This window comes from Molothrus ater, chromosome Z (assembly GCF_012460135.2).
Source record: "Molothrus ater isolate BHLD 08-10-18 breed brown headed cowbird chromosome Z, BPBGC_Mater_1.1, whole genome shotgun sequence".
Lineage (NCBI taxonomy): Eukaryota > Metazoa > Chordata > Aves > Passeriformes > Icteridae > Molothrus > Molothrus ater.
The window spans coordinates 991,000-1,018,979 of record NC_050511.2 but is presented as its reverse complement, the minus strand read 5'-3'; the positions used below and the strand labels follow the sequence as shown (position 1 = coordinate 1,018,979).

The window sequence follows — 27,980 nt, the reverse complement described above, 5'->3', positions numbered from 1 at the left end:
ACCATTGAGCCCAACTTGTGCTTGATGCCCACCTTGTCACCAGCCCAGAGCACTCAGTGCCATGTCCAAGCTTTCCTTGGACATTTCCAGGGATGGGCACTCCAACACATCCCCGGGCAGCCCCTTCCAATGCCTGATGACCCTTTCCATGAAGAAATTCCTGCTGATGTCGAGCCTAAACCTCCCATGGCACAGCTTAAGACTATGTCCTTTTGTCCTGTTGCTGTTGCCTAGGGAAAGAGGCTGGTACATGATTGATAGCAACAGAAAACTAACAAAAAATAAAAATTAATTTAAATATCTCAGATTAATCCCTCTTTCTCTATTCCATGTTTGTACAACAAAACAAGGAGATTAGGGGGCACCATGCAGTGACAAAGGAGTTAGAAGATGATAAAACACTGACAATGCCAGCTGCACTGCTTGGGCTCTCCACTCTGGAGCCCCAACAAAGCCCAGCTCCTGGACATGTGCTGGGGATACTCAGGCTCAGCTTTAAGACCATCAAATGCAGGTGCAATTGGGGTGCGTTGGGGTCTAAATTGGGGTCTAAAGGGAGGCTGTTGGTGCCTCTCTGCATTTCAGCCCAGCTCCAGGACACTGTTATGCTGTAAATCAAACCTGTCTCTCAAGCCCCCGGGAATTCTCACTGTCCTTGTGACTGACGGCAAGACAGAGTGATCAGGACAAAGGAAAGGAAGCAGCTTTTACCTCCATGATGGGGCTGGAGGCCAGGACTTTGGTTTCGATGTTGGTCTCGCTGGCGGAGCCCCCGACGGTGGCGAAGAAGCGCATGGCGTATTTGGCAGAGACCGTCTTGCCCGCCCCCGACTCCCCGCTGACAATGATGGACTGGTTCTTCTCCTCCCTGGGGGGAGCCAGAGCAGCAGAGTCAATGAAAGATAAGCTCCTCTGAGTTAATCCATTTTCCTGTCGGCTGTTTGCACCCTCATCCCGTCTCGCCGGTCCCTCGCCCTGTGGCCACCCACGTTACAGACACTGGATTTCTTCTGGACTAGGAAAGGAACAGTGAGTAATACACAGCTGTGACACTTCCCAGAGAACACATGGAGGACACTGGACATCTCCAGAGCACCCCCAGACACTGGACATCTCCAGGACATCCCCAAAGGCTTGCAGAGGCAGTGGGAACTGAGCCCCTGCATGAAGCACTGCTGCCTCCCTCATCCTGAGCCCATTTCTCACACAACACCCAACATCTGCTGCTGGGCATCTGTCTGGAGAACCATTAACAGGCATTGGCTGAGTATCAGCTCCTAGTACTGTATATTTAATTTTCCCTCCCAGCTCCTTCACTCAAGCATTTGAGAACTTCGCTCATTAAAATACAGTCAACTTGTGAAAATTGCTTTTAAAACACAGTTACTCAGAAAGATTCCTCTACATTCAAAACGCATTAAAAACACCGAAGTTGTAAAATCAAGCATCCTAAAATTGGGACACAGAAGATGTTACTTGATTCTCTGTGCAATTATACGAATATCAGTATTTTCACACAACTCCCAATATCTGGTTGAAACTTTGACAACCACAACACAAAAGCAAGTCTGACATCGGGCTCACACTAGTGACTCATCGCCAAACCCTGTGGCACTGTGAGGTCGCTGGAGTGCAGAGGTACTTCACCAGATACCTCCAGGGCACGGGACTTGGCACAGAGAAGCTGGGGGTGCACCATCTCATGCAGCTCTTGAGCCTTGCACAGAACACAAGCTCTTCCAAATGCCTTTTTCCCCTTGCAAAATTAATCATTCACACAAAAGCTGTTGCAGAAGTCACCATGAAATAGCCAGTCCTTCCCAGCGTGGTACCCTCCAGACACCTCCCAATAATTAATCTGTTTAACATGCTTGAGCTGCAAGGCAAAGAAAGAGCCAAGGAAGTAAGAGAAGCTCATTTTCAGACCTACATCCCTCCAGGAAAAGCTTTGCTGGCTCCAGGGCCAAGCTCCTCTGCTGCAGTGGGATTCACTCCCCAGGGCATCATCAGCACCCAGCAAACCCAGCAACTCTGCAATTTGGCTGCAGACTTTGGGAAGGGCAGAGTTTTCACTGCAGGATTTGCTATAAGCTCCCAAAATACCCGAGCTCTTGGGTAAGCTGTAAGGACATAATTGAGTGTGTTTTTAAGTAAGATCAACTTAAGCTTCCCAGACTCTGCCCTGGCTTCCATGAATCACAGCTGAAAGCAGGCACAGAAAATCCCATACACAAGTACAACAATAAATTTATACCTTGCAGTTCTCTTGACATCAGGAAACATCATCAAAACACATTTCAATTTAAGATACTCAGTTCAAGTTTATACCAGATGAGGACAGAGGCTAAATGATTGCTATACCCCACTTTTGTACTTCCAACAAAGACACACAACACCATTACTTCCCTCCACTGTCAGGCACAAACATCTCAATTCCTTCAAGGCTCAGGATAATTGGTTTGAGAAAAAAACCTCAGCCAAGTCACATGTAGCATTTTGGTGCAGGCATGACTTTGAGACGCTTTCAGCAGCAGCGGACTGACAAGATAATTTCCAGCTCTCTCCATTTTTCAGACACCAATTCTCAAAGTGTATCTTAATCCATCCCCTAGCCAGCTAGCTCTCCTGGGCACCAACCAAGGGGAAGGCAAGAGGAGCCTCCGAGCACCCCAGCAGCCAGGCAGCAGTGCAGAAACACAGGCTGTGAGTGGGGCACACCCTCCTGAGAGCCAGAGCCAGCATCCCAGAGCCCTGTTCCCGGTGACTCACCCGGGTGGGGACAGCCTGCTCTTGCTAAGTCACGGCGCCGTGCCCTCAGCAGGCCTTGGCAAAGCCACCGAGGCTCTGCCACAGCCAGCTGGCAGCATCCAGGCACGGGGCTGCCAACGTGCCAGTCTCACACCTTTGGACTCCCACAGGTGTGCAGCAAATCTCTCCTGGCAGCACGAGCCGGCCAGCAGAGGAAAAGCAGTGCCAGCTCCACAGAGGGGAAGGGAAATTCAGCACCTGCCCCAGAAGGGAGCTGCGTGAGCCCACAGCAGCAGTTCCTGGGACAGCTGATGGCTGTCCTGACTGAACTCTGATTGCAGCTCCCCCATGCTTTGATCATCTTCAGGGAGGTGGGCTGCCAGTCTCTCCTTACAGGGAACAAGTGAAAGGACGAGAGGAAACAGCCTCAAGCTGTGACAGGGAAGGCTTAGATTGGATATCTGGAATCATTTCTTTATGGAAGGGGCTGCCAAGCCTCAGCACAGGCTGCTGGGAAGTGACGGAGTCCCCCTGCCTGGAAGTGTTCAAACAAGGTGTGGTTGTGGCACTTGGGGACATGGTTAAGGTGAACATGCTGGTGGTGCTGGCTGACAGCTGGACCTGATCTCAGAGGCCTTTTCCAGCCTTAGTGGATCCATGGTTTCAGTGACTCATGGGCTGAGCTCCATCAGTGAAATCCCACACTGGCCATCAGCAGGACCCAACAGACAAAATTCCTGTCAGCTGCCAAGAAAGGGGCAGAGAGAGGTTCTGGCATGGACTGCAGGGGTGGATGAACAGGCTGTCCTTGGTCAGAGGAAAGGGAGAAGCAGGAGCGAGAGGTGACAACCAAAATCCCTGCAAAAGGAGCTCTGCAAATGCAAAGCTGTCTTGGCTTAGAGCCACACTTGCCTCAAAGTTACTTCAGAATGATTGTTGCCCACCCTGCTCTGCATGACAGGTACGGCCAAAGTGGCACATTTCAGATAACATTTCCCTGCCACTTTTCTCTTGAAGCCATGAGACAAAAGTTCCACCAGTCTGGAAGTGAGTCTTCAGCTAAATGAGGCCAAAATGTCAAAAGATGCATTACCTGGCATCCAGACAGCATTGCTGCAAGGTAGTATTTGGTAACCCATTTTTATCTCTTTAAGATTCACAATTCTTGTCACCAATTTTGACCTCTTTCATAACTTCTCTATTACCAGCTATTGGGGTGAGCCAGGCTGGGAAGGCAGAGACCAACCCACCTAAGAGCCCAGCTAAGGAACAGCCCACGGTTCCCCTGGGCTTCAGATCCCATCACAAAAATGCCTTTAAGTGGCATTCTGAGTGCTTTATGCTTCCCTCTGGCTTGCCCCCTTTAAAACAGACATTTGCCAAAAGACACTAAGCCTAGTGACAAAACTATGGCCAACACAACTTACTGCTACTGCAGCCGCTCTGCCAGGTCCCATTTTCCCAGAGTTTCCCAAGAATTTACCCTAATGGTTGATGTGCTGCAATATGAAATGGGCCAGGTGAGCTCTCCATGGCACAAAAAAAACTTTTGGATTATATCAATAACATAAAATGAAAAGAAAGCTGCTCTTAGCAGGCCACTCAACCTCCTGCATTTACAGTTAAATGTCTCTTCTGGGTTTTTTGGTGGATAGTGCATGTTCAGACATTTATTTTCCAAGTTCAGGAATAAAAGCTTTCAGGAATAAAGGCTGCAGAGCCTTTCCAGTGTACAAGTTAACCAACTGCTGGTGCCAGCAGGGGAAGATGGATGAACCCCACAGAGCAGCTGGCAGCACACAGGATGCTCAGGCAGCAGAAATGGTTAAAGCCAGGCAGGAGGTGTTTGTGTTCAGTGTGGAATAAAAGACACTGAAATGTTTGGCCACCATGCAGGCACAGTGTGTGACACGGCTGCTTAAAATACATTCAATTTTGGCAGTGCCAGCACAGGAGAAAATTGTTATTGAAAAGAACCTGAGTAAAATGAAGTGTCTGTGGGTGAATACTGCCTCTGCTGCAGCATGGCAGTGCTGCCCCATCTCCTCCTGGGGCTGGGCGGGCTCCTGTTCACCTCAGGGCTCCCACCACAGCTTTTTATGCTGCCACAAAGTACATCAAGGGCTCCTCTCCCTGTGCCTCAAAGCTCACACGATGCTCAGGCTGGAAAACCACACCACGATCTGGGCTACGGCCCCCAGCCATCAGCGAGGCAAACAAAACCACAAGGGAGCAGAAGTCCAGCCAGAACAAGATCCAGAACAGTTTCTTCAATGCAAGAAGCATCAGCAGCTCCAGAGGTGCTTTGGAGGTGGGTAAGACATCTTTCTGCAGGTGTTTGCCAGCTTAAGAGCAATGCCCCACAAGACCACGCACAGTAGGAGATGGGTGATGTCTCCATCCAGCAAAACTAGAAGGGGGTCACTGGTGCTTTTACAACACGTGAAAAACAGCGTGGAATCATAGAAATGCTAGGGTTGGGGAGGACCTTTAAAGGCCATCTAGAAAAGGCCATGAACAGGGACACCTTCCACTACCCCAGGTTGCTCCAATCCCCATCCAGCTCATCCTCGAACATTTCCAAATATGAGGCAGCCTCAGCTGCTCTGGGCAGCCTGTAGAAATTCCTTCTTTATATCTGCTCTAGTAGTCTAACAGATACGATTTTTGAAAGACAACATCTGAAGGTGCTGCCCAAGGCAAACAAAGTCAATTGGCTATGAAGAGAAAGGGCACCTCAGATTCCTTTGCTGATTAGCACTGGCTGCTAATTGCCAGCCTTTACATCCAGGGAACATATTTCCCTGTCTGTTTAAGCAGTCAGTCCTTCACCTGCAGCAACACAGAGAACACTTCTGCCCTCAGAGGAGCCCTAAAAGAGCCTGGAAAAGGTGTGGAGAAGCATCCACACCCCAAGCTGCCCAGCTAAACACAGAGGAATCTGCATCAGAGCAGTCAGAGGTGTGGCAGTGCTCAGTGTTTCCATGTGGAGCCCACACCACTCTAATATATCCAGAGCAGAACATCCCTGTAAAATCCTCACTTCAGAAAAGGGGATGGTCAAGCCACTGCAACAAAGAAGGGTTTGAATCCAGGGATGGCTCTCATCACTGCTCTGCCAGAGACAGAGGAGACAGGGGACACCTCAGTGCAGATATTTACACCCTCAGCCTTCAGCAACACTGCGTGAAAACAGTATTTGAAGACAAATATACCCAAAATGTTCTTCGGACACATATATCACCAGTCTGAATTTTTCCCAAGTCATCTTTCTTTAAAGCAATAATCCAAACCCATGAGGAGGGACCTGGAACATCTAGGATTTGTTTTCATGGTCACCCCTTCAGAAAATCACCACTGGCACAAGGAGCTTAACTGCACAACTTTATCCTGATCTCTGCAGCGGGAACAAAACCAGTTGCACTAAAAACACAGCTTTTCCAAGAGGGAAAAGGATCTGGAATAAATGAAGGCAGAGCCAGACCCTGTGAATAATTGTCAGGGGTCACTCCAGCTTTAATCCCAGATCTGACACTAATTCTCTGTGTCGTGGAACGAGTCAATAAGTCTCTCCACCATGGAAATCATATTTAACCTACTTCTTTCAGGTTGCTTGGAGGATTAGTGCTCATAAAGCAATCTGAAGATTAAAAATCCTTTAAGTACTGTGGTTTGAATTGAGCCTGACCACAATGAGAACACCCACAAAAGCCCTGATGCATTTCTCCATTGTCAGTGCTGCAAAGGCTAAGAGTGAGCATAGCTACTGCACTGTGTTGCTAGAAATATAAAAAATGCAAAAAATAAAATATAAAAATAAATAAAATAAAAAATAAAAATAAATAAAATTTTAAAAATAACAAATTTAATTACCACTGGGTTCCACTCCTCAAGTGCTAATGACAGTGATGCAAAACTGAGACAGTACAACTCTGCTTTCAAATGAACAAAGAGAAGTTGCACTCTGGAGGTGAAAATCAGAGGGTTGCAGCACGGTATCACAGAGAAAAACTTTCTCTAAAGTGGTCTCTGAACCCAAGAGTTGTTCCCATTTCTGTGGGATAACTGGAATTTGGAGCAGCATCACTGATGAGAGTGGCAGCAGCTTCTTTTACTTGTTGGATCTAATTTGGGTTTTTAGAATCCCTGGCATTGTTACTCGGCCAAACAGAAAACCACAACTTAGGGGCAGTTACACTTTTCCCTCAGAGAAACCCAAGAAGATATTTTTCATCCAGTTGAACAAGAATGTTTAAGGACTTGTTTTCTGTTTACATTTCCAAATATCAGCTGTAAATGCACATTTTATGGTGCAGCTGCTGAAACCAGCAGGGCTACAAGGACAGATTTTCACGAGCTGCACATTCATTTGAGTCATTTTTTACTCTGTACGTTCCATAAATGGCATGGATTATCCTATGAAACCTTTTTTTTGGTCTTTCTTTTTTACACAGAAAACTATATTTAACATAGATAATCTTCTTTTTGTAGGGATAACTTTTGATACAGAGGCATGTACCCATGGGGGAAAAAACCACTGTTTTCACCAACAATCTACACCCATATTAGAGCTTCAAAATACATTCTGGTCACAAAGAACGAGTTGGATTCCAAAGAGGTGGACTTGATTTGAACTTGATCATCCCGATGGGTCCCTTCCAGCTCAGCATGTTCTATGATTCTGAGATGCACTGGGGGTGATGCTGTCCCTGGTTACCCTGTGCAGCTTTGGAGCCCATCTGCTCACACCCCACTGGCTTTCAGCAAGGAGCCAGACAGAAAATGTGGCCTTGAATGTCTCAGTTGCTGGTGAATAGCCTAAAAGTAGCATTTTGGCCCAGAATGGGCAAGGATGAGCACACACATGGGGACCAGGCAAGGTACAGCATTGACCTCCTCCTGCGCGGCACGCTCCACCAGCTTGGCGGGGCAGGGCTGCTCCCTCTCCTTAATACTCATCCATGCCACATTCCCAAGGCCAGGACCAAACCCCATGGAGCAGACCACGGCATCTCTGCCGAGGTCAGAGTTCTTCCAGGAGGTGTTCCAGTGCTCCAGGCATTTTCCCCACGGGAGCGCTGGGACTCCCACAGGCCCCGGCCTGTTCATGCCCCTTCTCCCCAAACACTCCACACAGCCGGCTGGAGACACCCTTCCAACAGCACAGAAAACCCTCACGGCTCTGAGTTTCTGTGAAATGCTGAGCTGTGTCCAGTCTGGATGACCTTCTGGCAGGACTGGTGCCTCACACACCCTGTCGGGGAGGAACACAAGCTCCTCGGCCTCACAGAAACAAGGTCAGCAATTCCTTTGTGTGCTGTTCCCAAGGAGAGCAAAACACGCACCCGGCCAGCTTCCCCAGCTCTCTGGCACCCTGATGCTCTGTTCTGTGCTGGGATCACACCACAAAGCATCCCTGGCTCCAGCCCAGCCACCTGCAAGCTGCTGGAGTGCTGCACAGGGAGGAGGCTTGGGGCTGCGTCCTCCCAAAAAGCACCACACACAGGAAGGAGCCATGGGATGCTGTGCCAGCAGATCAGCTCTGGAGCACCAGGAGGACAGGTCAGTTGTTATTCCACCCCATGCCAGTCTCAGAAAGAACTGACCGACCACCATTCTAAGCTACTGCTGCTTGGAAAACTCCCACACTGCCATCTGACTAATGAATCAATTGATGAACATTAAGAAAACCCCAGAAAGGGATTTTCAGAAACCACGCTCTGGGTTCCCCATCCCGAGACCTCCAGAAGTTCACTGAGGGTGTGGGGTGGACAGAAGTGGCTGGGAGGTGGGCAAGGCCAATGACAAGTCTTTGGGCTCTCATGTAATTATGCTGCTCATAAATGCTGTTTTGAATGTTTAATGATACTTGGTGTTGCAGCTGCCTCCCCTCAGAGCTCCAGCAGTTCTCCTGCATCACAGCAGTAGTTACATGTTTGATGTAGGCTATTGTCCCTCCTTCCTGGTCAGTGATACTTCACACACGCACTCATTACTTTCAAGCCTTTCTCTACCTTAAGCTTTCCCATGCCAGTTCTGTCCCATTTATGCGTATTTATGATTTTTCTATAGGGAATGTTTCATTTATTATTAAATCTGCTACTGAATAGCACAATCCTTATTCCAAATTGCCAAAAAGAAAAAAAAAAACCCTACATTTTAAAAAAGCTCATTAGTTGGCCACTTCTCAGAGCATCTCTGTCCTCTCCCACAGCAAGTAAGACTAGAGGGTGTCTCCTCCAGTTCTTGGGAAACATTTCCTGGAGTGTCTCCCAATTTTTTTTTTCTACATATCACCTCAAGAGAAGAAAAGCAATCCCGAGGGTCCTACACCAGCACCATCACATTCATGGGATAGCTCTTGCAAAACTTCCCCTCATTCCCATCCCACTTTCAGCTCTAAACAGAAGAAAACTCCCTCAGCTTTGCAGCTTCCTGAATTCAAGGCTCTTGAGTTATTTTTCTTCTGGTCCCCTTTTTAGACTAGAGCTTTACTTTTGGTATGATCCCTGCTGCACAGCCCTGGTGAGGTGCAGCACAGCTCAGCCCCCCAGCTCCCTGCAAGCCCCTACCCAGCCTCATTCCCCTGGAGACAAAACCCTTCCCTGCCTTTAATATAACACAGGATTCAGCCTTATTTACTGTGCCAGTCTGATTCCCCTTGCATCTCTGTCGGGGGTTAATCTCTCTTTTTAACTCCTATCTGCTCTCTCTTTGTACAGCTTTAAATCCTCCTGTAAAAGCTTGAAATGTGAAGTGCTATGAAAGGACATCCCCCACTGTGCCCACACCCCTCCCTGAGTCTATTTCCCTGTGTGCAGGGCTGTTGCTGCAATTTCTGCTCTTTTCCAGCTCCAGCATTCCCCCCAGAGCAGGAAAGGGAGCCCTGGTCACCTCAGGCAGCCCCAGTGGCACCTGCCTCTCTGCAGGACACAGACATTTCCCCTGTGGCTGCAGGGAGCAGAGATTTTGACAGTGCAGTGCAAAGCCTGGGTGCTCTAACTTCCAATAAAAATGGAAAACCACTGCTACACAGAGTTTCCTATCTGCTGTCCAAGTGTTTGGTGGCAGGAGCGGCGTGTGGGCACTGGGGCTGAAGGGAGGAGATACCCTATTTCCATACAATTTACAATTCAGGAATTACACAACAGATGCTGAGCCTGGTTGGAGCTGCAGACACCAGGCAGGGGTTATCTGGTACCCACTGAGCTGCAGTTCAGACAAGATATGCAGAAGTTGAACTCATCCATCAAATCACTCCTGCATTTCTTATTTTATTTCTTCTGCAAGAATTATCAACAAGACTCTGAGCAGATCCTCAAGTAGGGAAGGAGGAAGCTCCAGTCCAGCCAACAGGTCACCAGGACAGCTGCCTTCCCACTGACATTGCAAGGGTCAGGTAAGGCCTGCAGAGCCCTTCTGTGCTCCTCGCAGAACGTCACACTGTTCTGCAGTTTGGAATTAGCAGTTTCATGTGAAACAGACCCAAGATATTTTTTTCCTGGCCTCATAGAACAGCTTTGCAGGGAATGCACCTGTGAAAGCACTGGCCAGATGGAGGCACCAAGGAATAAAGCCCACAGCACTTGACCCAGTCCTTGCACTTCTCAGGAGGCTTTCACAAGCCCCTTTACTACCCGAGATCTCTGGACACTGGCCTCCCTTTGTGTCCATCACCTGGCATGGGCTGCTGCCATGTCACACCATTCAGGGCCCAGGTTGAGGCTCCTTTTCTCCAGTCTGAGCCCCTTCCCAGTTCTCTCAGCCTCTCCTGGGGCTCCAGCCCCTTCCCAGCCCCATTCCCTTCCCTGGACACACTCCAGGCCCCCTCATGTCCTTCTTGCCATGAAAGCTCAGAGCTGTCCCCAGCTTGGCCTCGTCAGTGCTGGCACAGAGCAGTGTGAAACGTGCTGCTCAGGTCAGGCTGACTGCAGCAGAAATGCAGGTTTTCAAGAGGGAATTTTTGCCAGACTCCGGGCTCCTACCCAGAGGGATGACACACAGGGAAATCAGAGCCAGGATGTGGGCACACAAGGCATCTTTTGTTCCTCTGCGAGAAAAGCAAGAATCAGCCAGGCCATCAGCAGCTGTGCTGTCCTTCTGTGTGACCATGGCACAGCTTCCAGACTGCTCCCAGGAGGGCAAATACCTTCTGTGGCCCCCCAGCCACACTGCACCTCTCCAGGACAGGACCCTGACCAGAGCAGGTGCCTGCACTGCCCTGCAGGCAATCCATGTCCCAAGGCACTCACTGTTCCCAACTCAGGGCCAATAACAATCACTAAATGATCCATCCTTCCAGCATCCCAGCACCCCTAACCATCAGCACCACTAACAATCACCAAATTATCCATCCTTCCACCATCCCAGCACCACCAACCATCACTAATGAGCCATCCTTCCACCATCCCAACACTACCAACCATCACTAAATGATCCATCCTTCCACCATCCCAACACTACCAACCATCCCCATCACTATCACTAAATGATCTCTCCTTCCACCATCCCAGCACCACCAACCTTCACTACCAACCACTAATGATCCATCCTTCCACCACCCCAGCAGCACTAATCATCACAAAATTATCCATCCTTCCACCATCTCAACACCACTAACCATCACCACTACTAACAATCACTAATGATCCATCCTTCCACCATCTCAACACCACTAATCATCACAAAATTATCCATCCTTCCACCATCTCAACACCACTAACCATCACCACCACTAACAATCACTAATGATCCATCCTTCCACCATCCCAGCACCCCTAGCCATCACACCTCTAACAATCACTGGATGATCCCTCCTTCCACCCTCCCACACTTGACTCCACCGCCTCCAGCAGCAGCACTTGGAGCAAACTGACTCCATGCTGCTCATTTTGTTTAAAACAACACTGTTTCAGTGAACTGAGTGTGTTTAGTCCCACACTGGGTATCTGGGGAGTTTCTAAAGAGCTGGCCACTGTAAAAATTAGAGGATGTTTCATATGAATTTTAATCACTTGCCTATTTTTGTTTGGTTTTTCTTTTTTAACCTGTTTCACATGCAAGGGCTGCAAAACATCCTCTTTGTGAAAAGCTCATACTTGAGGGGAGTTTTAACACACACTGAATCCACTGTAGGTGTTCAGGTGCTTTATGAAAAATTCTGACTCAAAAAAGGGATCAATGCTATTATGCAACATCTGCAGCACCACCAACGGCTTTTAGTTTTTCCTTTTTTTTATTTTTGGGGTTTTTTCCCCTTTTAAATTGGCATTTTCTGATGACAGGACAAAAGCAAACACAGGATGCCACACAGTCACCTGTGACGGTGCCTCCTGTCCCATCTCTTGGGCACTGATGCCCTGGCACTCTGTCTCTGCATGGAAAGCTCAGAAATAAAAATCTAATTAACTCCAATTTTTCTCATTTAACACAGAGTCTTAAGTTTTGTGCCCTTTTCCCTTGCCATCCACTCAATCCCATTCAATCCTCTTCACTGTTCTTTCCCTGTGTGCTCTGGGCCACTAATGGACATAAAATATTCAAAAACCCCCAAGACTGGCCAGACTGTTTTCCTACTCTCAGTCACCTTGAAAATTTGACCTTCTGAGACAGCAGGCTTGAGTTTTATTCCTGATCTATAAGGATGCACCAGACATAATCCAATTGTTTAAAAGCTGAACTGCAAAACAAGTGATATCTTTGCACCAGTTTAGGTTTAACAAGCCACATCCCACCTCACCCCAAAGCAGTAAAGCTGAGCTGCAGACACGAGGCATCACACAGGGTCAGCATTTCAGCTGGAAAAAGGGCAAAAAGAACTCCTTTATCCATCACCCAGGGGCTATGCCATCCACACCCCCTGCCCCAGCAGCTCCTCCACTCTCCTTGGAGCACCACGGAGGGAAAAGCTTGGATCAAGCTGCAGAGAACACAACACCCACCCAGGAGTGCTCAGACTTAAAACTCAGTGTGCCACATTTTAAGGCACATTTCAAACAACCAGGTAGATTCCTATAATCCATGTCCCAATCTCCTCTCAGCCCCGTCTGAAACCCTCTTTTGTACCCAAGCCTGCAATTACCATAATAACAGCCCAAAACAGAGAGCACCAGAGGAGCACTGAGCAGTGAGCACCTTGCCTGAGAGCTCTGAAGGTGGTTATTTTCCTGTCCCTTGAAAACAGTCTGAACCACCCAGAGACAGGAGTTATCCTTTATGAGCTGCTGTCAAAAGTAGCTTTATTCTGATAAGGAGGGAAGCAGAGACAAGCATCGTTGGCTAGAGCTGTTATCCCACTGCCTGCAAAATTCCTGAGGGATGTGGGAGAACAGCACCTAGCAAACCTCAGCTCCTGAAGTTTGTCCCTAGCACAAACTTCAGCAGAAAAGTGAGCTGTTGCCTTGTGTTTTAGACATTTGTCCTGGAAAACCCACAGGTCCTGTCCACACAGGTCAGCAAAACCCTGGTATCCTCTATAAAAGAACCCTGCAGCTTGCTGCTCAGTCTGAAATCACACAAGGACAAAATCCTAACCTAAGTCTTCCTCTTTCTGCAGGCAGCTCCCCAAATCCCTGAACTGTTCTCAAAGCAGTTTTGCCCAGAGCATAAGCACTTGCAGGAGTGCACTGCAGGCTGGACTCATTTTGGGTGCAATCCATCCGATCTCTGGCTATGGCAGTGCTCCTCCAGATGCATTTCTGGATTGAAATCTGGCTCATTTTTTTATTAGAAATGTATCCTAACTCACCACTAAAACCCAGACAGAGCAGAAAGAAAGAACCTTGGGAAATCGTTCAGTGCTTGCTCTTGCTGTTAAAAGCCAGAGCTGTACAAAAATCTCAGCTAATTCACAAGCAAACAAAAACACACTGTGTGAGTCCTGACAACTATAATAAAATGATCCCTGGTACAACAATTTTCAGTTTCCTCTCCAATTCTCTTTTGGATCATGACTTGTTTCTTAGGAACAAAATCCTACATTTGTCCCCAGCAACACAACAAGCACGGAAATAAATAAAGTAAAACTCTCACCATATCCATCTGGTGAAGGGAGGGATTTGAGGGACCCATAAATATCTCCAAGTATCTGCCAGTTAACACCTAACTCAAAATCACAGTATCTCCATAAAGCAACAACTAGCATTAGCTTCTGGATTTAGTTTGATTATCTCACCAAACTATCTGAAATGTGGTTTCCTCTAAGCTATTAAACATGACATTTGCAGAGTGATTTGAATTTCTTCCAGGAAACTCATCCAAGAAGCAACAAGAGAGGGATCCCCCTGAGTTCCTGAGGAGCACAGGGATCCCCATCAGCCCAGCAATCTGGGTGCAGTACTGGGATCAAGTCATTAGGCAGAATTAATTAGAAATACCTAATCTCCAGCACACTGTCTTTCACCACTTTGCTTTCACTGAGTATCTGGAGCATTTAATGGCACTTTTCCCCATTTTGACCCAAACCCCTGTGGCTGGGCCCCCCCCCTGACCTGGCCATCTGCTTGTAGGCTTCCTCGGCCACGGCGAAGATGTGGGGGTCCATGTCCCCCATGTTCTGGCCGCTGTAGGCGTAGATGACATCCTGCTCGTAGATTGGCAGCTGCTCGTAGGGGTTGATGGCCACCAGCACGATACCTGAGGGCAGACAGACAGGCAGGGGGTTGATATTTCTGGGTTATCAGGGCTTGTCTTAGCTGCCTCAGTAAGGTTTTTTTTTTTAAATGCAACGATTGAGAGTTAACAAAGAAAGTGAGTGGGGAAGGGCTCATAATTGTTATCTCAGCATCCCCTTCAATAGGAAGGCAGTAAGCCCCTGTACAGCTACAAAGGAGATGCACAAAACTGGTGAGAAGAGCAAAAATATACAATAATCTCCATTGTGTGAAGACAGGCTTTGTAGGAGGGGTGAGGAGAGATCAATACAGCCTGAGCCAGCACTACAGAAAAGCAATTCCTGCGCAACCAAAGCTCTGCTAGAACCTAACAAACATCCCGGGTTTTCCCCTGGCCTGGGTTGTGAGTAAAAACTCCTAACAAAGAATGTGCCCAAATCAAACTGAAATACATAAATCACAGGGAAGGAATGCCAGAGCCTGCTCTGAGGCTTTCATGTCTGCCTCCTCTCCAGCTCCGGGCACTGAGCAGGGTGCTGATGAGAGGCCAAGCCACACGTGTGCTCCCCGTGGGCTCCAGGGAGCTGCTCTGCACCCAAGCTCCACCTCTGGGGAGTTTTGGGTCGGGCAGGTCTCAGCTGTGCCTGCAAGGAGCTCCAGGAGCTCCTGGCTGTGGGTTCAGCATTGTGCTCCTGGTTGTGGGGCCAGTGCTGTGCACCTGTCTGTGAGGCCAGCGCCAATGTTCCCAATCCTCAATGTCCCCAGTCCCCCAATGTTCTCAGTCCCCCAGTGATGTCCTCAATGTCCCCAATGTCCTCACTGCCCCCAATGTCCCCAATGCCCCCAATGTCCCCAGTCCCCCAATGTCCCCAGTCCCCCAGTGTCCCCACTGCACCTGGCTATGGCGTCAGCATTGTACACCTGGTTGTAGGGCCAGTGTCAATGTCCCCAGCCTCCAATGTCCTCAGTCCCCTCAATGTCCCCAGTCCCTCAATGATGTCCCCCAATGTCCTCACTGCCCCCAATGTCCCCAGTGTCCCTACTGCCTCCAATACCCCCAATGCCCCAATGTCCCCACTGCACCAGGCTGTGGGGCCAGCATTGTGCTCCTGGCTGTGGGGCCAGTGCCAATATTCCCAATCCCCAATGTTCCCAATGCCCCCAATGTCCCAAAACCCAATGTCCCCACTGCACCTGGCTGTGGGGCCAGTGTTGTGCTCCCAGCCCAGCCAGCCCAGGGCTCAGCAAGCTCCCACTACAGGAGCACAGGAGCTCTCAGCTTGCAGCAAACACCAGGAAAGGCAAAGGGCAGTGACTGTCCCAGCAGCTGCCCCTGCAGGACATTGACCCAGCTGCCTCACCCCTGCCCTGAGCCCTGCTCCTGCCTGTTGGCTTCCTGGTTCTGCTCAGGTCACCCAACAATTTCCCTGACTCATCAAAACCACAAAGCAAACCAAGCTGAAGGGCTCTGCTCACTTCAGACAGGCACCTTCCTGCCCTTCGCAGCCACCTTATAACTCCAATCAAGAGGCATGCTGCAGCCAGGCAGAGCTTTGTAACCAAACCTACACAGCCCAAATGCCTGCATCCCCATCAATGCTGTGCTCCAGACAATCATGAACCTTCTTAGAAGCTGCCTTCACAAAACCTCACTGATTCAGGCCTGTGGGTGACTGAGGGCACTCGTGCAGTTGCAAAAGGCTGCAAGTTATGCCAGTAATCCAACAGTACACATCATTAAATACTGAAAGTTAACATTACTCAGACCCACAGAGGCAACGTATTTCTAGGGCACTATTTTAAAAAGTCATCTCCTCCTGCCAGTTTTCTCCTCTGCAACCCCAGTCACAGCTGTACACACCAGCGTTAACAGGACACAGGGAATGGCTTCCCATTGACAGAGGCAGGGCTAAATGGGATATTGGGAATTAGGAATTGCTGGCTGGGAGGGTGGGCAGGCCCTGGCCCAGGGTGCCCAGAGCAGCTGTGGCTGCCCCTGGATCCCTGGCAGTGTCCAAGGCCAGGCTGGACAGGGCTTGGAGCAGCCTGGGACAGTGGAAGGTGTCCCTGCCCGTGGCAGGAGGTTGGAACATGATCTTTAAAACCCCTTCCAACCCAAACAAGTCTGGGATTCTATGAATTGCCTTCTTTCCTTTCTTCTTAATTTTTTCAAGCTGCACTTTGTTGCTGTCCATGCACAGCTAACTGCTCTCCTGGATAGCTCTGGCAAGGTGCCCTCCCCAAAAATCACAAACCCAAGTTCACACCTGCCCTCCTCCTGCTTTGAATTTGGGAGTTAGTTAATTCCCAAAGCCATGAAGAAAAGGAAGGAAATGGCAGCGCTGGAAGGCTTTTTGCATTTTTTCTGGAGGAAAACCTGCTGTGGACATTCCTCAGTAGTATCTCTCTGTCTGGCATGCCATGTTCATGGTTTTTAAGTCCTACTTTTCCCCTCTGGGGGCTGCCAAGCACGTGCAAGGCTGGCCCCAGACTTATCTGACAGGATGTTCCCACCATGAGTCAGCAAGATCACCGCACCAGCCCTCAGAAACCACCTCTGGTTTTACACACACTCAAAACTAAACCCACCACCCCCAGGCTTTCCTCACGCTGATGGTCTCAAGGGGCTCCTCTGTGGCCCCACAGCCTCTGAGGAGATGAAGGTGTGCTCTGGACACTCACCACAGTAGGTGTAGATGTGGTTGGACTCGAGGAACCTGACTTTGAGGTTGTGCAGGATAGCAGGCTCGTGCAGGTAGCTGAGGGCTGTCAGGTCATTCTGCCCCACTAGGATGTCTGGGTTGCGTAGGAAGGGCAGCTCACTCCCTGGCAGGTCGAGGGGATATTCATAGAGCTGAGGAGACACACGAGAAACACAAAAAAACAACAGCTCCTTTAATGGCTTGTAGCTTTTCCAGGCATAACTCCTGCTAGTGTTAAACACTTACACGCCCTGCTGTAAATTAAATTAAAAGCCCCTTCATGATAAATGCTCCAGGGACTTGCATGGCAGACTGCCAGGTCACGCCTCTGGTAATGGCTTTGAGCTGACCACCATGTGGTCCTGGTGGACACTGATGGTCCACGAGCACTAACCTGGCCACACCTGAGTCATTTTCAGGCCAGCCTTGGGACAAACAGCCTTCAGCCTGCTCTGAGCAGCGACAGCAGTGACAGAAATCCACAGCTTCATCTGATCTAAGCATCTTCCTGCTCTTGGAAAAGCAGCCTCATTCCAAACTAGACCATGCTTTTACCATCAGAGCAATTTCTCAGCTCATTTTTAATTCAGGTTACTTTTATACCTGAAACCTGGCACCCCTTGAGGCAGAGAGGACATGGAGAAGCATGGAGTCCCTGCTGCTGAAGTGTCTGAGGAGCCAGGTTACGCTGCTGAAGTTGGCATATGGGCAGCCTTATGCTATTTTTGACTCCTTCCCAAATGAGCAACAGAGCCATCAACTAAAGAAAAGCTGCATTTTTTTCTTTACAGAGGAGGGGAAAAAAAATTTCCAGTGATGCTGCTTCCCACAGGGTGCCTCAGAAGGGAGGCCTGATGATGCTCAGCTCCCATCAGAAGGGAGGAATCCCAGCTTCCAAGCAAAACCACTGTGACTGCACTGGATCCCTGCCCATGCAAACAGCACAAGGAAGGCTGACCCAAGCACACGAGGCCAGGCTCCCTCAGCGTGTCTGACAACCTCAGGCTGGCTTTATCCTCTGGTTCCACGTTGTCAATGCCAATTTTCAAGAGTTTCCACTCAGTCTCACATCTTAATGGCAAACACACCAGGGATGCCCTGTGATATTTAACAGCCAGCTCTTCATTCGGAGGGAGCTCTCGTGCATACAGAGCAGAGCCAGGAGCCACAAAACCCGTGAAGACTCACTTAAAGCACAAGGACAAAAGGAAGCACTGAACAGCTGGGTAATGCATGGTGGCTGTCAGGAACAAAAGGCGAATTTCTACAGCTTTGAATCCCCTGAAGGTACGTGTGCTGGGTACCTCCAACCTGATGCACTCAAGTGCTGGTCTACTTTGCCAGAGCTTTTCAGTCCAACATGACACAGATCCAGGCAAGACTTCATACAGGAAAGCATCAAACAGGGCACTCCCAAAGACCTCAGCCTCTTGCACAACCCCAAAATGAGATGTTCCATGTTTCACCATGACTGTGACATGCTTATTAAGCTACTACCTACAACACCTGGTAATCCTTTCATCACCTTGTACTTTAATGTTGCTGATCCTGAACTCAGCTGCACAAAGGGATTTGACCTTGCAGGGCTCCTCAGCCCCTTTAGTTTCCAGGGAAATATCCAGATTAAAGAGGAAAAAAATAATTCCTGCCCAAGTACTAAAACTGCAAGAGATCTCAGCCAGGAGGGGAGGATGGGGGTTGTAGTACTCAGCAACAGGAGCAGGTGTACTTTGGCAGCCTGAGCACAAGTGGAAGAAAGGAGCTCCTGTGGCTGAGATGGGCACTCAGGCACCCATCAGTGCCCAGCCCTGGCTCCAGCAGCACAAGGAGCTGGAGCTGCTGCAGCCAGTGCAGAGGAGGCCACGGAGCTGCTGCCAGGGCTGGAGCCCCTCTGCTCTGGAGCCAGCCTGGCACAGCTGGGGCTGTTGAGCTGCACAAGAGAAGGCTCCAGGGACACCTCAGAGCCCCTGCCAGGGCCTCCAGGGGCTCCAGCAGAGCTGCCCAGGGACTGGGGACAAGGCATGGAGGGACAGGACAAGGGGGAATTACCTTAAGCTGAAGGACAGTAGGCTTAGGTAAGATATTAGGAGTAAATTCTTGGCTGTAATGGCAGTGAGGCCCTGGCCCAGGGTGCCCAGAGCAGCTGTGGCTGCCCCTGGATCCCTGGCAGTGTCCCAGGCCAGGCTGGATGGGGCTTGGAGCACCCTGGAATAGTGGAAGGTGTCCCTGCCCATGGCAGGGGGTGGAATGGGATGAACTTTAAGGTCCTTCCAACCCAAACCATTCCACAATAAAATGATGATTCTATGCCTGGTGCTTCCAAGGGATTGCAGGGTGGCATCTGTGCGCCTCCTCATCCAGATTTATCCCTGTGGAAGGTAAAAAGGCATCAACCATCCTCCATCCTTTACCCTCCCCAGAAAGCTGCCCTATGCTGGAAGAGCAAACTGGGCAGGACAACAAAAGCAGCTGAGGCCGAGCCAGGAAGAAGAAACAGCAGCAAGCACTGGGTGCAGACCCCAACATCAACAACATTCCCTGCAAACCTGGCACACTCACACGCAGCCAACAGCCTGAGCTTGAGCTGCTCTGAAAGAAAAACTGCTTTGACAAACTGCCCAATCAACCACAGCTCGTTCCTGTTCTCCATCTTCCATCAGGCAATGTGGTGAAAATGCTCCCCACAGTGGGGAAACGTCTGGCGTGGAGGGGATGGGAATTACCCACCCTGCTCGGCACATATGGATCTGTAGTGGGTGGTCTCTGCTAACTCTGCCAGGCAATGGAGCAGATCACACTCTAGACAGCTCAGGAAACCCCACCTGCTCAATGAAGAGAGATGGTTTAGGTGCAATTCTTCATGAAAAATGTATTTATTCTTCCCGCTACAGCAGGCAGCTCGTGGTGGGCGCACAGCATGGCTGCTCCCTTCCCATAAACTGAATTTGCAGCTGATGCAAATGCCATGGTTAACTTCATCTGCAATTCCCTGCTGTCACCCAATGTCCCACCCCAGGAGGCTCTGTGTGGAACAGGGAGCAGCTGCTCCTCCCCAGCCTGTGTCCTGCTCTGGGGATGATTTATTGCTGGCTGTACTCACACTACAGCCCGGGCTGTTTGCGCATTTGGAACCAGCGCCGGCTAGAAAACATCTACATTTAAATGAGTTTTGTGTTTTTCCCTTTTAAAAGCTTTTCTCATTTAAAAATGAAGCAGAGAAAAAAAGGGGTTTTATGTAAGAGTATGCTCAGAGAGGAAAACTGAGGCGTGGAGAAAGCTGTGGCACAGCAGCCACCTCTGAGCCGGGCGTGGGTTTTCCATCAGCACCCGAGGTTGAGTGGATGCCACCAGCCGTGCTCTCCACAATTTGTTCGGCAGCAAAAAGCACAAACAGGCACTTCTGACATACTGCTGCTATTAAAAAAAATACATCCTGGTATCACAGACTATTACCAGTTTGCCAGGAGATGAAAAGAGATGGTGGAGGTCAAGGGCTTTTCTCGCAACCTAATGTAACACAAGTGTCTAGGGAGGGAGCAGGCCGGGAAAAAGTGAAAGTGTTGAGGCAATAAAACACATTTTAAACCACTTCACAGAAGCTATGAAATGGCTCAGGCTTCTTCACACATTAATTCGAAGCTTTAAATTGCTAAAAAGAATAATGACATTCAAAAGCTTACAGTTTCATCTTCAAGTTTCAGCTGGAGGCTTTTATCTCCCTCTTTGTAATCCTTGATAATTTCTGCCGATCTCCAAACTTCATCAGGGTCAGGAATCCAAACCCTAGTGTACTGGAGAGGTGGAAAAGAAAAGAAAAGAAAGAAAAAGTTTAAACACAATGAAACCTCGGGAAATTAAATGAGAAATAAATTAATTCTCCATTAATACAGCCTCACACATTGTAAAGTCAATGCAGCTAAACCATTTATTTTAGTAAAAGAAAAAATAAGTCCAGTTTTAGTTCTTGGGGTTAATTACAGATCAGAAGTCTAATTTTTCAGTCTAATTTTCTCCTGGACAAGGTGTTCACTGGCTCACTACCAATCTAAAAAGCAGGGTAAAGTTTCAAGGTAAACATGGAATTTAATTTCCCTGGGAAAAAAAAGAAACAACAAACTTTCCAGAAGGCTTTTATGAAATAACTCAATTCCTCCCCAGCAGTCCCTACACCAAATTGTGTTTATTTTGCTCAAAACAAGGCAGTTTGGTCCCCCACAGAGCGAGCCCTGACCCAAACCCACTGCCACAGACAGAGGCAGGAAAATGAGGACACCAAAGCCAGCTCCTTCAGCTGGAGGTGAACACACAAACAGGCTCCAGGAACGCGCTTGCATTTAAATGAATTCATGAATTAGGTTAAATTTAACCTTTTTTTTTTTGCATCTACAAAGCCAGGGCCACCAAGGGGGAAGCCCCAGGGCAGACCTGTGCAGCCCAGCTCAGGGAGCCAGGCTGGTGCTGGACTCCTCCTGTCAGAACCCAGGACATTCCTCTGGCTGCCCTGCAGGACTTGAGACCCTGGCAGGGGGCTCAGAGACCTTGGCACAGAGTCAAAAACATCTGTGCCTTCGATTTTAACCCATGGAAACAATTACCAGCTTTGTGCGAGGATTTACAAGCCACAAAAGTTTGAGTAGAATGATAGTCAATTTATGACAGGGTAAAAATGTAGAATTTTGGGGTTTTTAGAATGGGGGTTCAAGAGGCAAGATGGAGGAATCTGGGTATGTGCTGTCCTTCTCCTTCTCCTTCTTCTTCTTCTTGTCCTCCATCTTCTGCTGTGATGGTGGCACTTTTGGATTAGTTTAGGATAGAGACAGAGTGTCTAGCACAGATGACAGGTACTAGAAAATTATTGTAAATAAAGTACACGCAGTTTTTAGCTTAAAAAACTATCACCACCCCAAAGGCAGGGGCTGTGCCACAACCCGACCTGCTGGACAGATCTCAGCAGGTCAGAAAGAAAATGTGTTAGATTAGAGAAAATAAACAACCTTGAAAACCTGAGCTGAGGAATCCCAACTTCTTCCTCAAACTCGGGGCTGGGAAAAAAGACTTTTTAATACCTTGGGAGCCCTTTCAGCAACACAAAACCCGAGATCCTCCAGCTCACAGAGCCAACAGGAACCCTCCAACACCCACGGATTTACTGGCCCTTTGGGGCAGCTCTCCCCTCTATTCCTCCTGCTGATTGAAATGAGAGCTACAGAATCTTATTCCTACTCAGCGCTCCAGGGGCTGGGGGAAATCCCAGCCAGCCCAAGTGACAGCAGCCCCAGAGCCCCAAAGGTTTTGGCTTTCATTTGAAAGCAAACCCCAGCACACAATGTCCAAGCAACATTTTGCGGCAACCAACGAGTTAACACAGCAGCAGCCACCACCTGACAGGCCACTTTGCAGCTGAAAAGCAATAGATTTTTATAGTTATCACACGTAATTATTTTTAGAGCTGCTCAATAGCTACAGCAGCAGGAACCTTTAGATGTTAATGGAGCCACACAATCGTATTCCCAGAACAACAGTTTCACCAGGGAGTGGGGGGAAAGATGTGAAAACCTGAATTTTCTCAGCACACCAGCTCTAGCACCTCATGGGCCTTCAGTGCTCTCCCTGCCAAGAAGGGAGGCTGCAGTGGGGAAGGGGCTGGCTGGGACCCCTACCAGCCCCACCACTGTGGATCATCCATTTCCAGCTTTCTGCTGGCAAAAAGTGAGATTCAGACACGCTCTAGAAGCGCCCAAAATAGCCAAGGATCAGGATGTACCCGGCTCAGGGCAGCTTCAAACACAAGGTGTTGCTGGTCTTGGCAACCTTGCAAATGTTCCACCTGCACACAGGGCTGGGCTGAGCCCTGGCCCTGCCTGGACTGGTGGCTGCAGACAGGGACACATTGACCCAGAGCAGCCCGGAATGGGGGTCCCTGTCTGAGAGAGCTTTCAGGGTGAAACCTGGGCACAGCTCCAGCAGCAGCAAGAGGTCCCGTGGGCCACCCCCCTCAGCAATTCATCACCAGCCACGGCCAGGAGCCACCCAGGTGGGACAGGAGGGTGACAGCTCTCAACACCCACTGCCCACAGCCTGCTGGTGGGAGGCTCCATAGGCCACCAGCCACCCTGACCACAGCACTACAGAGTAGCAGCAGCAGCAGCAGCAGTAGTAGTAGTAGTAGTAGTAGTAGTAGTAGTAGTAGTAATAGTAGTAGTAATAGTAATAATAATAATATAATAATAGCAGCAATGATTGTAATAATTATAGTAACTGATTTTCCCAGACTTTGTGCACACACACACACGTACAAGGAGCCACACAGGACAGAACACATCACACAGGACAGAACACACCATGCAGGACAGCATGCACCAGGCAGGACAGACATGTTTGCAAGGCCCCAGGAGCCCTGGGGACACCCCTGGCTGGCAGATCCCAGATGTGGTCAGGCACTCCCCACACCGAGGGGGTGGTCAGGCAGCTCCCACCCTACTGCAGAGCCGGGGGCTGTTAGCACAGGCTGCTTGCTGTGAATGAATGCAGCTGCCCAAGCATCTCTAATGCTGTCCTGTGGTGCGTGCACACGCACACACACCCAGAGAGGGGAGCACCGTTCACCCCGCTGTGCTCCTCCCCTCCCTGCTGCCCTCCCGGCAGGGCAGGCTGCTGCACAAACCCCCATCCGAGCCCTCCCTTCCAGCCATAAATCCCAGATATGTCAGGCACACGCTGCTGGAATCCAAGCACTTTGTCACGGGTGCATCTTCACAAGGCCAGCTGTAGTTAGAGCCTGAGGAGGCTGGGGCAGCCCTCGGTGGGGTCACGCTGGGCTCACCACCCTCACCTCCCCTGCATTCCCTGCCTCTGACCTCTGCAACCTGCTCCCCAAAACTGCCTCACACCCCCTGTTTTTGACAAGCCAGCCCACTCGGGTGAGAGTCACCGTGTCACCAAAACCGAGGTGCCCACCCAGCCGTGGGTGGGGAGAGCATCCCTGTGAGCTGCTGCTTCCATAATCACATTTCCAGCATCATTTTACCACTCCACAAGCCTTGTCTGGGCTTCCTGAGAGCTTTAGCAGCCTCTTGATCTGCTGGAGGAGCTTGTTCTAAGGGAGAGGGCACATGGGCCCATCTCAAAGCACTGGGAATGAAGGTTTGACTTGACTTTGGGCTCAGGAGACACAACCCTGGGCAAGCCACTCAACCTCCAGACTCTCCAGGGTTTCCAAACATTTTCTCTTTCCTTAATTTGTTTTTTTAAGAAAAAGATCCCTTCAGTCCTCAAGGATGCCTTTAAACAATATGCTAAAATTAACCAGAAATAGCTCTGCATGCTCAGCCTCTAAAAAAAATTATTTTTAAAAAATCTTGTTTACTTTCTGATTTTTTTTAACCAGATCCCCAATAAAGCCATTCAGTGCTCTCACTGCCTCTTGCATTATTCCACACAGCTTAAACAGAAGCTTAATAAATTCAATCCCCACCTCCTGATTTGATTTAGATTTTAGCAGGCTGCCGCTGCAGATGCAGATTAAAACCAACATTAAATTAGAAGAGGCAGGTCTTGTTTTACTGTTTCAAAGCCCTCAGTGCTGGCCAAAGGCACTCCCAGCAAGCTCTGGGCAGCGTGCTCCATCTCAGCCAGGAGAGATGCAGGCAAGGAGTTACAACTCCACGGACAGAGCATCGTTTTCATTACATTAAGAGAATTGTATAATCTTCCATTAAGTAAAAAATATTAAAAACTAGGGATCTCAGCTTCGTCTGGGCCGTTTGGCTGTTGCAAGTCTTCACGGAGAGCTGGACATCAGCAAATCCATCTTTATTATTGCTGGGTTTTTATCCCCTGAGTTATTTCAGGAATGCCAACACTCACAGCTGACCCCCGGGAAGTTTTCATTGCTCCTGGGTCAAGGGCATTTTTCCAGTGGCATCCTTCCAACAAACTGCAGATAGAGGGAGGGCAGAGCAGCAAACCCAGAATAAAATAAATTATAAATAAAATAGCAACAAAATATTGCATTTTTATGCAATAAAATAGCAATAACTAGTAAAACAGCAATTCCTCTCACCACTGGGAATTCAATAACAGAGGTGAAGATGGAGTATGTCATGACAAAGGTTCTTCCATGCAGGTTAAGAAAATCTTATGAAAGGACTTTATTGAAAACAGAAACAGTGATTTATTTTTTTTTTAAATCAGAGGTGAAAGCACAAATGTTAACTAGAACAAGGTGGAAATCTGGACAAATCTCTATATATTTTTTTCTGTAAAGCAAGCACACTTCTACTTTTCTCCCCTTGCAGTGGGTTTATTGCTAACCTCATTTTATATGGTTCTGTGTCCAGTATTGCTGGGTGCTTTCAAAGAGGGCAACAAATACACACAAAAGAAAAACCAGCACAAATGTCAGCCCTGGCTTCCCAAGAATATTTATATTTACACACACAGCATGTGAATGGTTAAGCAGCTTACACTCAAACAGACCAATAACCACCTCCCAGCTCTCACTCACAAGCTATCTATTACTAAAACTGAGGTTTTCACAAACTGTGCTTTTTTACAGTGAAAGTACAAGCTGTATGTGGAATTTAAAGTGGCCATATCACACACTCGGGGGGGAATTTTTCTGTTCCCTATTCTCCTTTATAAACTAGTATTGAAGATCACTCCCCAGAGATAATTTAAAGAGGCTCTTCCAGAAATAAAAAATTTTTTAAAAAGCCAAAAAAAAAAAAACCACAAAAAAACCCCAAACAAACAAACAAACAAACAAAAAAAAAAAAAAAACCACCAGAGGATTTTACTTGCAGCCCCTGTCTGGATGTGCACAGCATCTTTCTCAGCCTCTGTGCTAAACCAAACAAACTTCTCCTCATTAATTTTAGTTGGTACTGAGCTGGAGTGAGCAGTACGGGTGGCTTGGGCCAGGCTCTGCCATTGTGCCCAGGGCAGCAGGGTCCCACAGGTGGCTGTGGAAGGAGTGACAGTGACTCTGCTGTGGCCAATTGTTTGTGTTTGCAAACCATCTGCACCCGTGGGTGCTGGGAAGAGCCACTGGATGGGTGCTGGCAGGAGGGGGACACGGAAAGGGACCTCTCCTGGGTGCCCTGCAGCCTTAAAATTCCCTTCTGCCCCACTTGGCCGTGGCTCAGGAGAAAAATCTGCTTCTCCCGTGACGCAGCAAAATATCTCCATTGAGGGACTTGTGGGCCATTACCTTTTTTTTTATTATTTACATTACTGAATATCAAGGCAGATGGCAAACCATAATCCTCCCTTTCCCATCCCCTGAACGAGACTTCCATCCCAGGAGCAATTTCTCCCCTGCCCGACAGACAAGCCAAGCTCAAATTCAGGTCAGGGCTCCCTAAGCTGTGCCGTGACTGCAGGACCTGCTGACCCCGGTGTCTCAGCTGGTCTGGCTTCTCTGCCTGCTGCTGGGCACCACCAGCTGGCACAGCCTCACAGGGGACAGCAGGGGTGGCAGAGGCCGTGCCTGCCTGGTGCAGGGCGGGCAGGGATGGCCCAGGGTTGTGCATCTCTCCCCTGCCCAGCACCAGCACCCGGTGCTGCTGGGGGAAAACACAAATCCAGCATCTCCAGCATCTCCATCTCCTTGATGGAGAGGGCATCCACTCAAAACAGGGACCTCTAGTAGCAAAAGAAGAACTTCTTCCTCACCCTAAATCCCCACAAACACCGAAAGGACTGGCAAATCAGCATTTCAGCTCTGAGTGGGGGACACACGCTACAAGTGCATGATGCTTTAGGGATAGGGAAAAAGAATAATAGTGTTTTACTTCTTAAAAAGCACAAAACCCATCATTTTGAGCTACATGAATGAAAGTGCTAACCTGCGGAGGGTGTTAAATGTAAAGGGAAAGACGGTGGCACTCTGCAGGAGCACCTCTAATTCCTCAACATGAGAATGAGCAAATTGGGTGTTTCCCAGGGCTGATAAAAATGTACAAAAACAAACAGCAGAGCTAGGGAAGATGGGCATTATCTACACCACCCCTCATATTCCCTATCATCCTCGTGCTAGTGGAGATGGAGCCTGGACAAACACACAAATGCACACCCAGACAATGCCTCCTTTAAGGCAGGGCTTCTAAATTTTGGGGAGCACCTCTCCATCCCTGAACACTGCATGGGCCCCTGAATTTGAGCAAACTATGTGCTTCACTGATGCCTTCAAGGCACAGGGATGTTCTCCTCTCCCCCTGAAGAGCTGTCACGCTGATGGATGGCTCCAAGTCTCCCACCAGCACTAAATCTGCTCCATTTCTCCTTGTGGAACTTTATTCCCCTGCCCAAATTAACTCCGATGACGATTTGCATAAATTGTCACAGCAGCTGAGCAGTGCTTGGACAAGCAGCATCTGCAGCATTTATCCACTGGCTCATTAGAAGCATTTCTAATGAAGGGGCATTTAAAAGGCTTCAGTCCATCATTGCACCAACCCCAAGTCACCAAAGGCAGACAGAAAACTGGCACTGAGCACAGGGGGCTGCAGGCGAGCCCTGACACCAGGACAGAAACATTGGGGGTACCCCTTGAAGGCTTTTCTTTAATTAGCTGTGATTTTCAGGACGATTTCCAAGACTAATTAATAGTGTTACATGTAACTAACAGCCAACGACTCGTGTATTCCAAACATCTCCCCTGCCACTTCTCCTGTGGCATCTCGGCGTCACTCGTTACTGCAGGTTTAATTAAGAGTGACAAGTTCAGCGTCAAGGTCTTGAGTGCACACACAGCCCTGCTCCCGCTGCAAAATTCCTCTTCCAGTAAGTCATCCGATGCTGCAGAAGTATGTAAAGCGCCAGGTGCTATGGGACAGCGCAAATAAACAATCTGGTCTTAATCTGGGGCAAAAAGGGCAAAAAAAGGCAGGCGGTTCCTCCTGGGCTGGGGAGCCGC

General features: G+C 48.9%; 1 protein-coding gene across 1 annotated transcript in view; it reads right to left on the bottom strand.

The window, feature by feature from the left end:
• MYO5B (myosin VB) overlaps positions 1 to 27,980 on the bottom strand; it is a 146,372-nt gene that overhangs the window by 95,975 nt on the left and 22,417 nt on the right. Inside the window, exons 2-5 of the mRNA XM_036403645.2 lie at positions 20,743 to 20,853; positions 17,043 to 17,214; positions 14,238 to 14,382; positions 712 to 868 (exon numbers count right to left, since the gene is read on the bottom strand). Coding sequence (XP_036259538.1) covers positions 712 to 868; positions 14,238 to 14,382; positions 17,043 to 17,214; positions 20,743 to 20,853 — 585 coding nt within the window. The remainder of the gene's footprint in view (positions 1 to 711; positions 869 to 14,237; positions 14,383 to 17,042; positions 17,215 to 20,742; positions 20,854 to 27,980) is intronic.